General features: G+C 34.8%; 1 protein-coding gene across 3 annotated transcripts in view; it reads right to left on the bottom strand.

Annotated features, from left to right (window-relative positions):
* The window catches only part of pcsk5b (proprotein convertase subtilisin/kexin type 5b), a 60,425-nt gene that overhangs the window by 9,605 nt on the left and 36,307 nt on the right, over window positions 1-14,513 (bottom strand). Inside the window, exons 19-29 of one of the 3 annotated variants that reach the window (XM_058784769.1) lie at window positions 13,105-13,243; window positions 12,900-13,015; window positions 7,044-7,146; window positions 6,810-6,946; window positions 6,529-6,729; window positions 5,036-5,104; window positions 3,516-3,558; window positions 2,699-2,841; window positions 1,557-1,757; window positions 925-1,008; window positions 612-807 (exon numbers count right to left, since the gene is read on the bottom strand). In XM_058784769.1, coding sequence (XP_058640752.1) covers window positions 612-807; window positions 925-1,008; window positions 1,557-1,757; window positions 2,699-2,841; window positions 3,516-3,558; window positions 5,036-5,104; window positions 6,529-6,729; window positions 6,810-6,946; window positions 7,044-7,146; window positions 12,900-13,015; window positions 13,105-13,243 — 1,432 coding nt within the window. The other 2 variants (XM_058784771.1, XM_058784770.1) reach the window with 2 other exon arrangements.

Below are 14,513 nucleotides of genomic sequence, written 5' to 3'. Positions count from 1 at the left end.
TATGACTACTTTTCTACCTCAAGTTTTGGTATTTTTGTCAACTCTGTTACCGACACAAGCATTACTAGATACTATAATTTAATTAGAACTATGTGATAATTTTCACATACTGTATATGGGCAGCATTTTTAGACCCTCTTTTCACTGGGATTCCTTTTAATTTTGCAAATTAAAAGTCCCACTGAAAAGAAAAATCATAGTGAGGGACAGGCCAAAAACCTTACCCTTATCAACATAAATGCTATTTAAATTATTTAAAATATTTAATTGAATTTTTTTATGTAATATTGATGAAAGAATACATAGTATTGTTATGTTTTTAAATTGTAAATTTACTGGTTGTTATATTAAATCTATGTATGATTATTTCTTAGGGACGCAAAAGGCAACGATTTCTTGGAATGACCCAAAAATTAATTTAAAAATAAAAAAGCATAGAAAACAAAAACAAAACAAAATGTGAGAAAGGAAAAAGAAAAGAAAAAGAAACAAAAAAAATAAAAGAAAATGTAATTATAGAAAATAAATACAACATAAATAAATCAAACATTTAAAAAATTACAATGACAAGTGCAATCTGGAATTTTGTGTTTTGAAAGAACATTTTTGACCTTTTACACTCAGCAACACATTTGCCGTCCTGCACGTAGAGTGGACCAAAGGCATTTTTGCACTTCAGACAGTGATGGGCGTCCTGACACGTCAAACAGCCTGCTGAACAGTCTTCACAGCGCCCGCTCGTCTGGTTCCCATGAGTCTCATGTGGACAAACGGACACACACAACTGGCTGTTGGTGAGAAACGTGCCTGTGTAGACATACAAACATGCATATAGATTCCAGCTCTCAACATTTGACAAAGATAATCTTTCTGCACTTGCATATGAGAAATATGTAGACTGGAGGCACTACTGAAATCACTCACCTTCCTGACAGGAATCACACTGGTCTTTCCGATTCCCTGAACACGTCCTACAGGAGGAATCACACTGCTCACACTCGCTCTGACCTGCACACACAAACACAAAATCAGTGAACAAAGAATCAGACTGGTTTTAAGAGATTTGCAAAGTCTTTAAAATCAATATGTGACCCTGGACCACAAAACCAGTCTTAAGTCGCTGGGGTATATTTGTAGCAATAGCCAAAAATACATTGTATGGGTCAAAATTATAAAATTTTTCTTTTATGTCAAAAATCATTAGGATATTAAGTAAAGATCATGTTCCATGAAGATATTTTGTAAATTTATTACCGTAAATGTATAAAAACTTCATTTTGATTAGTAATATGCATTGCTAAGAACTTCATTTGGACAAATTTAAATTTCGATTTTTTTGATAGATTTTCAAATAGTTGTATCTCGGCCAAATATTGCCCGATCCTAACAAACCGTACATTGATGGAAAGCTTATTTGTTCAGCTTTCAGATGATATATAAATCTCAATTTTGAAAAATTTACACTTAAGACTGGTTTTGTGGTCCAGGGTCACATATAATATAATTCATGTTTACTTTTATTAAAATAATGACTTATTGAAGTGAATCTTTCGTACCGTTTAGGAATTTTCCATCAGGACACTTGATCTTGCTCATGCTGATGCATTGACCCTTGTCCAGCAACATGTCATCTTCACAGGAATCACAGTCGTTATAGTCCGGACCGCCACATGATCGACATGTGCGGTGACACGGCTCGCACTCCTGCTTCATGTCAGCATAAAAACCCTCCTTACAGGTTTTTGCACATGTGCCATCTGCAGAAACACAGGATTTCAGTAAACAGACAGATATTTGGGCAGGTGGAGGTTTAAATAAGGGTTCAATGTTTTATGTTTAACCTAAAGTAATACAACTGTGGGGAAAAAAACTAAAATACATTTCATGACAAAAAATTTAAAAAAACTTTGATGGTGTATTATAAAACTTCTCAATCTGTCTGCATAATTTAAAATGCCGCTAGACAGCAATAAAACAGAAATTTAACACAGCTAAACATTTTAAATGATTGCCCTAAAATATTAAAACAAACCTAAATCAACTGGAAAAAAAAAAAAAAAAAAAAATATATATATATATATATATATATATATATATATATATATATATATATATATATATATATATATATATATATATATATATATATAAAACACAAAACATGAAAATGAAAACAAAGTAAACAAAAACAAAACACTTTTCTCTGCAATTTAAAAAGGTCAAAACACATTTGTGTAAAGTGTTATTATTGTTAAAAAAAAAAAAAGATTTCCATTAACTGAAATAAAAATAAAAACTAATACAGCTTGGAAAAACTGAAACAAATACATTTTCCTTAGTCTAAAACAGTTTATGAGTTTGATGGTCTATTGTAAAACGTGTTTGCTTAAAAAAATATGTAAATAACTGAAACTAAAAAAACTGTTAAAAACTTAGAACTGACAATAATATAGTGAGACCTCACAAAAACGTAACTTAATTACAAATTTATTAAATAAAAATAAATATGAACACTATACTAACTATGCTTACAAATATGCCATGTGTGCACATGTGTCAAAACCAGCTTCTATTCAGAGTCTCCTCAAACGCGAACAACAGATTACATGATGCATACATAACTGGGGCATGTTGTCACAAAGGCTCAATGTATATCCAATGAACTTTTTTTCTGTGTAGTAACATGTGGTCCTCTTACCTGACAGGAAGAAGCCTTCCTCACACAGGTAACACTGAGAGGCATCACAGGTCTCACAGTGATCATCACATCGAGCACACCTCATCGACAACTTGTCCTCAAAAGTCCTCTCAGGGCACATCTTGTGACAGCTCGATTTCAGCCTGCAGAAATACACCATCTCTTATACTTTACATCAATTATAACTAGGGTTGGGTATTGTTTGAATTTTATCAATTCTGATTCTTATCGATTCCAGTGTTGTTAAAAAAAATCAAGTCAAACATCAAACATATTTATTCTACGTCTCTTTTTGCAAAATATTTATTTGCTGCTGAATACCATGAACAAAAATCAGCCAGCTGCATAAAAACTGGACTCGTTTAAGAGCTGGGTTTTTTTTTTTTGCAAAATAGAGCTGCACAATTCTGGGAAAAAAATAAATAAATAAATAAATAAATAGATAAATATATATATATATATATATAAAAATGGAGGTTGTAGTTCTCTCACAATTCTGAAGAAAAAACATGAGACAACTAAAAATCTCATTCAATGACTCACTCAAGATTCACTTGTTTCATTACTGAATGAATCAGTTTTTGAATGAATCTCTTGAATGAATGATTCAAAGACAAATATTAAAAGGCCCTGTTCACCAACTAAAAAAAAAGATGCGCACACAGGAATTGAATAGGTGGAATTGAAATTTTAATTTTACAAGTAGGCTATCCGATCCCTGACCTTAAGTATCCGGAATTGGAATTGATTTCGATTCCAAACCCTAATTATAACTCATTATGAAGTCACAAAGTTAAAAAACATGAGACAGACTTACAGATAATAGTCCGGTAAACAAGACATACAATGCTCTGGATTCACTAAGGGAAAAGACATAACGTTAATACACTCTTCATAGAAACAGAAATGACTCAGTGGCTACTGAAATTACTAATGATTTCTTAACTTTGAATAAAATGCAGATTTTATTTATTTATTTATGGTAACCAGCAGAGGATGACATTGCTGTATTTCTCACATACATTTCACACACTCAGTTCTGGTTTACTGGAGGTCATAATACAAATCAAGAACGTTAATACTGTTGTGTTACTAGGTTGTCTCAGGAATTTATTCAACTAAGTTTCTTTGGTTTGACTATCTATGCGTTTCAGCCCTGAATGAAAAAATAAAACCGTTCAGGAAGTTCGCCAAAGCATTGTTTATCTGCCTGAGCTGCAGCAGAGAAAGAAATGAATGTGCACAGGCAAGAATGACCAGATGATAAAAATGAGAAACTACCGTGTTTAAGCTTTAAACACCTCTTTTATTGTTCCTCAGTTTGAATACGGCATTATTCTTGCAATACTACACTGACCAGCAGAGGGCGACAGTGACGGACGGAATATCTCCATTCACACATCAAATATGATCTGAGGGGAAGATCGCAGGTTTCTGTGTTTCTAGTGTCAGACGGTATTTCAAATCTTTTTGTTGAAGGAAAGATTGTAAGTTTCTCTTAAATTTTATCGATTTATCGGATTTAAATGGGCCGAAACGCTGCGGGCTGGTGTTAGATAATTATCGGTGTCTTTACTACTTTGATCTTGACACTGACTAGCTGCAGATGCAGGCAGCCTGCCACATTTTGAGATACAGACCAGACATACTCACATTTTGAGAATTATAACAGATGCAAAGAGATACTGGAAAGCTGTGGTGAGACACACACAACCCCTATCATTTGTTCACTACACACGCACAGAAATCACTGGTGCATCTAGAGCGAAAACGGGCCAAAGGCACAAACCATTCGTGAAATGCTTCTATTTTGAACTAATTTAGAACAAACATTTGATACATCAGGCTTTTGATGATATGGTCAGAATATAGTATGATATAGCCAGCTCACATTTGAGGAAAAACAAAAAAATGATCATACATACATACATACATACATATATATATATATATATATATCTCAAGTTAACCTAAGTTGCCCAAGTGTTACTCTTTTAATATTACTGACAATGTTAGAGGATTTAAATGGATTTCACTACAAAAAGACCCCTGAAATCAATGTTTTTAAAATAATACTAAAATGCCTTTTACTTGCCTAAAAAGTATAAACTATCAGTCAGATGACATAGTGCATATAAATCATTTTTAAAATGCTAAAACTTTATATCCAGGTTTAATTAAAAATGTAGCCTCTGTTAATGTTAAACAGAATGTTAAATCGGACGTTTTCAAAACTTTATACCGAGGATGTTTTTTTTGCTGAAAACATGATGCATTTCATTTCTTCATGAGCAATGCTTGCTGTGCACACATCCTTCCAAATAATGATATACTGACCAGTGAGGCATTGCTGACAGCCCTCCTCACAGGTTACACAGTCTTCATGATCAGAGTCAGCTGCGTCACCTATACAAGAACAAGCATCACACCACGAGTCAGCAGAATTAGTGTTGCTAACATGGAAAAGGAAAATGCATGATACAGATGTACATAAAAATCAGATAATGTCTGTATTAGCATGTGTGCGTGAGTCTAAAACTACGCAGGCAGAGGCTGTGTGTGTGCACACAGTAGTGTGTGGGAGCCCTGGAGGCCAGAGCGCAGGACCCGTTTATACATGTCTGCCACTAATGATAAGAATTTCTGTTCCCCCACTGTCTCATTTCTGGTGCTATTTCAGTCTGATTTCTGCAGACAAGCTCTTCCCTCATGCTCAGCGCATCTTTGACTGTGATAACAATTTGTGAAGAAGATTAGATAAACAGCAGTGGGTGTCGTGAGAAGCCAAATAACATCCATAGAGTTAGATTTACAGATATACGTAGGCTAAAGCGATCTAGCTCAGCACACAAAATGAGAGAAAAGTCTTGTGTCTAATGGGGTGAATCTCATGAAAACATGTCTTTGTTAAACAGCACTGCAAAATCAAAAGATAAAAAGTATATTTTCGTGTATTTTTAGATCCATTAGCATTGTGTCACATTAGTTTCATGACAGTTAAGTGAATTACCTTCTTTTGAAGTTCCTGTAATTCTTTTTAATGACGACTTAATAGATTCATGACTTAAGATTCATTCAAATAATATATAATTGAATTTTTTTTTTTTTTACTTAAATCACAATATACAATTACTGTGTTTTTTATAGTACTGGTCAAAAATGGGGTCAGTAGAATTTTATTCTTTTAAATACTTTTCTTCAGCAAAATCCTACAAAAATTCTCACGATTTCCACAAATCAGCACAACTGGTTTCAACGTTGCTAATAATAATAAATGTGACACTGAAGACTGGAGTAATGATGCTGAAAATCCAGCTTTGTATCACAGGAATAAATTAGAAAACAGTTTTTTTTTTAAAAATAATAATATTTTACAATGTTGCAATATTGTTTTCATTGTATTTTTGATGTATTTTGAGGCATTTTTGATGCCTTGGTGAACAGAAGATACATTGATAGAGCAGCAATGCAAACAACAACACAAGCAGCAAAACATACTATCATCATAATGTATAAACACATACACCATATATCATAAATACGATATATGTAATTTCTTGACAGGTTTTGTGAGATTCATCCATTGGGAACATTATGGTGATAAATACTGGCAAAAAAAAGCAAACAAAAATGTTTTGGCAGTGGCAATGTGTTTTTAACACTGCGCCCACAGCTCAACCACTAATTCGATTTTCAGAAGAATTTTCAAATAAACCTCACTCACATTCCAAAAAAAAAAAGTAACCAGAATCTTAACATCACAAAAAAGAAACATGGAAAAGGCCAAGCAAGCAATCGAGAACATTCGAGAACATTCTGATGCAACTGACCCAGTCCACACTCCAGTTTGGCACACGTCCCGTCTTTAGGGTAGTAGGAAGGGGTGCAGTGGAGACAGTGGCCTGTAGAAGTACACACAGTGCAATTTGGAGGGCAGGGATCACATGTTCCCTTTGAGGAATGGGAATAGCCCTTTGGACAGGTTTCACGACATTCCCCTTCAAAGAGGTACCGCTCCACTTCGAACTGATCTGTGTGAAAACAAACAGAATAACAACGTTAAGAGCTTGTATTTTCCTCTATTTTGTGAGGCAGTCATGACTCAGGTTACCTTTGCTACAGCGAGTACATTTGTCAGGCCCCTCGTCTGTACATTCGAGGCATGTGTGGTGGCAAAGATGACACTGTCTCTCCTTCTTGTATTTCCCAGGATCACAGCTGATCACACATTGCCCGTTATCAAAGAGCCTGCCAAAGAGTAAATACTGAAATCTGTCCCCACACAGTGCACCTCTTGTCTCACTGGGGCTTTGACTGGTTCTGTGGCGATTTGTTCACACCTCACCTGGTGGAAGCACAGCTGATGCAGTCTTTACTCTCAGGTCCAGTGCACTTTGAGCAGGTTGAGGAACACAGCTCACATTTATCAGGTTTGCTTAAATACTCCCCTGATAAAAAAACAATACCGATAACACATCAGCTACATAAAGCACCTTAACTAGAATATCCCACTTCATCTAGTGTAGGTAGACACTAAAATTGTATTAGCAGTTGTGAAAAAATGTAATGTAAATAATCCAGTGGTTCATGTTTATTATATTAGTATATTTATGTATGTAGCATCAGAAATAACTAACATTTCCCAGAATGCACATTTAAGAAAAGTAGGAAAATACAAACAAGTAAAAAAATAAAATAAATAAAAAGCAAGCAAGCTGATTAAATACAAAAAAGCAAACAAACAACCAAATGAAACAAGAAAATCAAACATGCTAACAAAACAAGCAAACCAAACAAATACAGACAAGCAAGCAAATGAAACAAGAAGATTAAACAAATACATGCAAAGCAAATGAAACAAGCTAACGAAACAAACAAATACAAATACATGCAAACAAGGAAATAAAAGAAGCTAACGAAACAAAAACAAATACATGCAAACAAACAAGAAAATTAAACAAGCAAATGAAACAAAACATACATAAAGCAAACAAAAGTATATTAAATACAAACAAGAAAAAAAACAAGCAAGCAAAACTAGTATTAAACAAATACAAAATCAAAAAGGAAACAAGCAAATAAAACAAGCTAATGAAACAAACAAATACATGGAAACAAGCAAACGAAACAAACAAAAAATAAACATACAACACGAACAAAACAAACAAGTAAAAAAAATACATACTAACAAAAAAGCAACCAAACAACACAAATAAAAAAAAAAAAAAACATAGAAATACATATATACATACAAAAAGAGGGAAACCAAAGTGCTTACCTGCTCAGAGCTTTAGCATTAATAGGAAAGGCTTCTGGTTGAAGGATTGACCAGCTGACGTTTATGATTGCAGACAATTCAAAGGCCATGCACATGCAGGATTCATAAATCAGAACACTCTCAAAAGTAGAAAGAAAGCTTATGAAGATTGTCTCATACAATCAGCAGGCCTTAGAAACTGAAAACTTAAAAGAACTGAAAGCTAAATAAAAAAATAATTGATTTTGCGAGTTGCAAAAAACTGACCACAATAAAAATTCTTGCACATACACAGTCAAACTGACACCTTTGTTCGTATAACCAAAACATATTTTTCACTCTCTAGGTGTCAGAATGGATCAAAACTATCCCAAAGCGATGTTATGGGAATGTGAGAAAAGCTAAATACATTGAGCTAACCTTTAACCCCAGGCTAAGCAATGTATTTGTGAGATTTCCTTTAGAGTGAGCTGGACATCTATAGCTGGCTGACCCTTCTAATGACCTCAGGCTTACGCTCTGATACACTCTATTCACTCAATTCTGACAGTCCTGAAGCAGCCGCTCATGACCCTACATGACCGTAATTGAGTTGTCAATCACTAGACTAAGCATGGGTCCAAAGCCAATGTCAGTTAAATGAGTTTTCTCACTCAAACTGCTTGCATTAAACTGTAAAAACACTGAAGAATCGCTTTGATATTTCTCACAAGGTTTGTAACATTTAAAACAGCATGTGTCAATAGTAATTGCTTTATCACGTTATTCACCACAGGAAAGTAACAATGGTTGTGTGGCAGTCGCAAATATTTTAGAAATGTTCGTTCTAAAGGAAACGGCCACAGGTCACAACAAGGGGCTGCGCATATATTGTCTCTTTTAAAGTCATTGTGACCACTGCGCATTCGAGTTGAATTTCTCTCGGTCAAATGCCGAATTGTTCTCTTCAAAACAAAAAGGGCCTTTTATAAAGAAAACAAGGAGAAGTTAAATCATTCTCACACCAGTTCACCACAAGAATTCAACTCTGAACCATTTCTTGAAGTCAAAGTAAACAAGTGGTTTGACAACACAAGATTTTTACGATGAAAATGTGAGCGGTGCTCGTCAGTGTTAAACTCGCCACTAAAACACTAGTTTTGTGTGCTTTTCTGAGTGCTATTTAGCGTGTTGCTATGTGGTTGCTAGGGTGTTGTATATGGATCCAAGTCAAAAGAGCTCTGTCTTTCTGAACTCTATATATGACTCAGGTCACTATGCAATTGTTTCACCCAATTTATCCACCAAGTCTGACCCAGAATCTAAACGAGCAAACAAAAGTAGTCTCTTTTAATCTCTGAGTCTTATTTTTATTTTAAAGTTCATTAATAAAAAGATCAGTAAACCATTTGTTTCGTCCAGTCTTCTCTACATGATAAAACATTTTTCTTGGCCCTGACTACAACACATCTTCATCTCTAGACTAACTGTTCATGGCAGTTGGCTAAAAACAGAAATACAAAATAATTTTAGAAAACTTGATCATCCATTTTCCCCTTATTTCAATTGAACGTGGGTGCAAAATATATTTAAGGTTAATAGTGATAAAAATACATATATACATTAAGAAAAAATGTTGCCAGAACAGAGTAAATGTAACACATTTGAACAGACTGATTCTCGTAATCCTATATAACATTAGTTATGTAACGTTGCATGTATCGAGTTCGCAGAAAACATCATACTACAACGTTTTTGTGTGTCATGAATACACAATTAGCATTAAGTGGTTGGACAATCCCATCCACAGAACACAACTCATTTGAACTATGACCATTTATAAATCTTTTTCATAAATAAAAGGCTACGTCATCTTAAACCACATCATTCATAAATAAAAGACATAGAAATCCCCTTAACATTGCGCAAAAGCGGATTGGTCAAACATGTCCTTAATGAATGTAGAAGTCTAATTTGTGTTGTGTAGTACTATTAGTATAACTAAACATTTCACCTCGTTTCTGACCTTTATTAAAATGTAGTATACTTCCCCAAGTATTTTTTCTGTTTCCCAAGATACTGCAATAGGGACATACAGTAAATACAGCCAATATGATCAACTGAAAATCTAGACACTCGATTCGAACTCACAAATATCTGTTGGAAATGTGAATTCAAAAACATTCACTAATAACTCCATTATGTCAATAGCACCAGTTACATATGTGAAACACAGACTTGTTACTTTCATAAAGACCTGGAATGATGAACTATTTTAGGTGGCCATTTTAAAGTCGAGCAGTTTAACTTTACATTTCCAAGATGAATCAATAAAATATAAATAGTTCTTGAGGAAAGTGGTTGAAACGGACACTGCGCTGTAAATAAAGTTCCTTATTTCACACGAATCATTTAGGATTAATATTGTGGAGTTGTTTTTTGAAATGGCGAGATATAAAAATGCACGCTTAGGGATTTGTTTTAAAAATATACGATGGACTGATGAGATCAAATGAATTAAACGTATCTCAAATCTCATTTAGCTACCACGACTAAAGCCTGTACTTCAACCCAGTCAACGATTCTTCAGGGATCACTTACTTACGTTTAGGTTTTACGAAAACCTATTTTTCCACTTATGCAACGATGTTGAAACACAAAAACACACACGCACGCACACACACACAAAAACAAGTATGAGATATGAGCCTGAGGTGAAGAATTGCTGAACAGTGAGACCACCTGACGTAACGCATTCATCTTATTTGCTCGGCTAAACGGCAGGTCATTAGTGTTAGTACAATACTCGTCGCTTCAGAAAGTACTTATTGTACCTTGTACCTCCGGAGTCAGCTATCGATTTGACCGCAGTCATGAAGGTCAGTGGATGAACCTGTGCTATGGTTTGCGTGTCCCTTTGCTCACAGAGGTCTTGCTGAAAACTCGTAGAGGTTCTCTGAGTGTGCTTTATTCAGAATATGCACAAACTGGCTTTGATCATTGTTGTCGTCATCATGCGTGAAACTGTGGAAAAATAAAGAACCGCCGCTTCAACGCTCAGCATGTCGCTCCAAATTCTTCTCTTGGACCCAAAACGAAGAAAAAGGTACAAAAATTTGGCATCCATGCTTTGGTCACAAAATACTGACATGTATGATTTGCTGTTTATTACTGATCCCAGTCGCACCACCCTGACAGCTTCTGTCGACACACTCGCATTCACACACACATACAGACACACAGAGATAAAGGTAGGTTTGTTGTAGTTCTGGCATCGAGAAACCTCACGACGTAGTCCCATATTCGAGGTTCCCGACTGGAATATAAATTAGCGGAACGAGAGCGGCAAGTGGGGCCGGAAAAGTTCCTTCAGCCCTTTAGAGAACATGTTCTACAGCAGAGCTGCTGCAGAACCTTCCTCTGGCACAGATTGTTCTTTTTCACTAGCACACAGAAACTTCCCTCAGCCCACGATTCTTCATTTGCTTTCCAGAGAGCAGGAAGAGGAGAGAGTAGCAGAGAGACAGCACGCGATTGGGCAGCGGACAGGAAATGATGCAGATCAGGGCACCGTGAGAGATGACGGGCAAATGTTGTTTTGTTGGGTTTATTTTTATTTTTTTTATAATCCAGTTGATTGGTCGACGGAGGAGGATATCCAGGTGTGATTGGAATCCAGGATAAAAAGATTTGAAGGAAAGATCATCGGGAAGAAAAGGAGAACAAACATTTAGAAAGTGATCAAATAAAATCATTTTTACAGCGTCACAGGTTGACAGTGTAACTTTGTTTTCATTTGCTAGAAAAAGCAGACATTACGCTCCACTGTAAAAATGTAGTCCACATTGAACTCAAGGTTCCCCAAATTCACAAGGATTCTTTGAGAATAAATTGGCCTGAAATATTTGGGTACATTTCACCTCAAAATCAGAAGGAAAGTTTTCAAAAATTATATTTTGCATAATATTTTCTGTGTTTATTGCACAATAGTTTTATTTATTTTATATTGCAAAGAATTTGTACATCATGGTGGTATTCTTTGCACTGCCTTTTTAAAATGTATAAATTTTTTAAAGATTTTTTTTTTCTCCTGAAAGAAATTAATACTTACATTTATCAAGGATGCATTAAACTGATCAAACACAACAGTAAAGACTTTTATATTATTACCAAATTCTATTTCAAATAAATGCTTTTGAATGTTCTATTCATTAAAAGTATGCTGAAAAAAATATCACAATTACCATAAAAATATTATATTTTTAAAAATTACCTACTGTTTTAAATTATGTGTCAGAAACAACAAAACAAATAATTTTGAGATGTAAACTCTGAATTGTGAGAAAAAAATGCAGAATTATTATTATTATTTTAAATGAGCTTCCATAGTTTGCAACATTGATAGTAATACATCTTTCTTAAGGCAGCAAATCAGCATTTCTGAAGGATAATATGACACTGAAGACTAGAATAACGGCTGCTGAAAATTGAGCTTTGCATCTCAGGAATAAATTTACATTTCAAAATATATTCAAATAGTAAACAGTTCTTTTAAATTGTAATTATGTTTTACAATATTAATGTTACTGTATTTTTGATCAAATAAATGCAGCCTTGGTGGCCATAATCGACTTGTAAAAACAATTGTACTGACCCCAAACTTCAAGTAAGCCAATCAAGTAAAACATTCATATGCAACACAGAATAAGAATTTAGGGTTAAATGTGCTTGCTTACGGGAAAAAAAGGTATTTGCAAAATATAATTTTCTTGTTATTTTGGGATGAAATGTAATCTGGACACATCTTTCCAAAATCAGAAAAACTAAATAAACAGACCATGATTCAACCCCTTGCAAAAACGAAATATTTTGTTTTAAAAGATTCAGATCAGAAACTGCAGGAAAGAAAACACAAAATTAAAGGAGCTAACCAAAAGCTAGCATGGATGAATCTACAATACTCACCATCTTTGCAGATGGTGCTGACGACACACACGCCGTTTTCCAGGTTATAGCCGCTCACGCAGGTGCTGCAGTTCCTCTCCCCGGGTCCTGCACAGGCGTAGCAGGTAGGATCACACCTGCAGGCACAATCACAGTCGTGACGCATTGTTACCACTTTAAATCTAAACGCTTTCTCGGATGTCACGTTTAGCAGTGAAACACTGACTTTTGACAGGACTTCTGGACATCTCCGTTGTCTGTTGTTTGTTCTGCCAAGAAATATCCCACACTGCAGCTGGAGACGCAGCGCCACTCCTCAAAGTAATAGCCCGGAGCGCACTCATTACACGCTTCCATGCCAGTTCCTGAGCAAAGGGAATACCATCATGTTCCCAAAAATTTAGACCGCAAATAATTTGGAATACACTTTGGAATGTACACACAGAGACATTCTTCCTGAAAGGGTTTCCTCTGAGAATCCTTGGAAGCCACTGACACGAGTGTATTGGTTACAAAAACACAAATAACTTGTAGGGAAACAAATTTTAAAAGGCACATATCATGATGGATGGGAGCTAATATTAAAAAGAATTAAATCCCTGAGCTATTGAAATTCACATGGAAGCCCATTTCTGCCATATACAAAAATAAATCAGTATGAGATAATTAAAAATAATGAGATGAAGTCAAAATGATGACATAAAAGCTCTAGCATAAGTCAAAACTGACATACTAAATCATATTCATGACAAAGTTATTACTGAAAAGTCAAAATTATGACATATATTAATTCACAGTTGTGTGATAAAGCTGAAATTAACATAAATATCAAAATTATAACATAAAATCTATGGCATAACTCAAAAGTATGACCCAAGTCAATTATGAGATAAAGTTGAAACTGACAAGTCAAAAGTATGACAAACCACTATGAAAGTCAAAATGACCTTATTGAATATGCATTTGTAGCAGTTTCCCTTTCAGACACAAAATTTATGGGAGGAGAGTATTAAAATTAATCACGCAACGTGATTTACTAATTACTGGCATTTGCGCCATTATTTAATGCCCCAAAAAAGCATGACTTAAAGCAGGCGGTAATTTGCGCTGCAGTTGGTAGATTGCGCTGGTCATTATGGAAATGATCTGGCTGCGTCTGTGTTCTTTAATGCGCGCATTGTTAGTAAATCACACGCAGAATTTTCCCCTCCATCAGCGCTTTTATGGAATTGCGCTCCAATGCTAATTTGCCCTGTTTAGTAAATCTGGCTCTAAATTATAGTTATGAGATAAACTATTATGACACTGTCAAAAATATCTTTATTTAGACTATATAAATTTAAATGTCTCATAATTCTCTCATAATTTGGATGTTTAATCTCAAAATTATGACTTAGTACCTCATAATTTTGACTTTCTGTATCATTATTGTGACTTAATTTACCAAAGCATGACCTTTTTTTCTTATATGGTGAAAATGTGCTTCCTTGGATTGAGAGTCGACTCAAAAGGTCGTTTACAACGGTGTTTATTACTTTAATAACCAAACTATTACACATCCCAGAAGAACTTTAATTCAGCCTACAGTGACTTGAACCAGAAAGCTTTTTGTGACCAGAGTTGAGTGAGTCGTTA

Source organism: Onychostoma macrolepis, chromosome 08, assembly GCF_012432095.1.
Source record: "Onychostoma macrolepis isolate SWU-2019 chromosome 08, ASM1243209v1, whole genome shotgun sequence".
NCBI classification, from domain to species: Eukaryota; Metazoa; Chordata; class Actinopteri; order Cypriniformes; family Cyprinidae; genus Onychostoma; species Onychostoma macrolepis.
Note: the sequence above shows the minus strand (reverse complement) of the source record. Positions and strands in the feature narration are given on the sequence as shown.